Source organism: Buceros rhinoceros, unplaced genomic scaffold (genome assembly GCF_000710305.1).
Source record: "Buceros rhinoceros silvestris isolate BGI_N320 unplaced genomic scaffold, ASM71030v1 scaffold31894, whole genome shotgun sequence".
Classification (NCBI taxonomy): Eukaryota; Metazoa; Chordata; class Aves; order Bucerotiformes; family Bucerotidae; genus Buceros; species Buceros rhinoceros.
The window spans coordinates 6,956-7,706 of record NW_010410538.1 but is presented as its reverse complement, the minus strand read 5'-3'; the positions used below and the strand labels follow the sequence as shown (position 1 = coordinate 7,706).

General features: G+C 61.9%; 1 protein-coding gene across 1 annotated transcript in view; it reads right to left on the bottom strand.

Annotated features, from left to right (window-relative positions):
* Positions 1 to 474, bottom strand: part of ITPR3 (inositol 1,4,5-trisphosphate receptor, type 3) — a 34,187-nt gene extending 33,713 nt beyond the window's left edge. The window contains exons 1-2 of the mRNA XM_010135671.1: positions 419 to 474; positions 241 to 311 (exon numbers count right to left, since the gene is read on the bottom strand). Coding sequence (XP_010133973.1) covers positions 241 to 311; positions 419 to 474 — 127 coding nt within the window. The remainder of the gene's footprint in view (positions 1 to 240; positions 312 to 418) is intronic.
* Positions 475 to 751: the final 277 nt, after the last annotated feature.

The following is a 751-nucleotide window of genomic DNA, read 5'->3' as shown; positions in this document are numbered from 1 at the left end:
TCCCCCCCCGTCCCTGGGAGTAAGAAAGAGGAGGCCAGAGGGTTTGGCAAAGCCACAGAAACAAGGCTATGGAGGCTGCCCGAGATCCCTCCAGGCTCAGAGGAGCGCCTCCCAGCCCCAGGCTAGTCGGGATAGTTGGGACCCCAGTCCCCATCCCCGGCATGGATGCTCAGGGCCAGCATCATCCCTGAGGCTGCTCACAGCAGTGACGGAGCTGCCCCAGCCCGCCCCCGGTCTCACCTCGAAACTTCTTTGGTGGGTTGTCCAGGTCGCCAGCAGCCGGCTCCACCACGCAGCGATCATCCACCAGACTGCGCAGGGGCAAAAAGCGGGAGCAGGGTGTCAGCAACGAGACGACAACAGGGCTCGAGTGAGCAGAGCAGCTTCACCACAAACCACAGTGCTTTGCCACCGTCACCTGGCCTGAAGCAGCAGCAGCAGCAGCAAAGGCTGCCTCTCCTGTTTCCCAGCCATTTGCGCTCTATCAGTACAGAGCACAACAACGCTGGGCTCCTGGAGCAAGCAGCCGCTCTTGGGGCACTTGCTCCGAGCACGTTGCTCCTGGTGCGCCACCACCCACCACTTCTTTCATGTGTCTTTTCCATCCCAGTCCCTTGGTGCAAACAGCAACAGACACAAATCAGCAGCTTCTCGCCAGCCACAATCCTGGGCCCTTCACTCAGTGACCCGTGCGGGAGCCCCTGACCCCCGCGTCCTGCCAAGGTGAGTCCTGCCCTGCCAAGCTCCCACA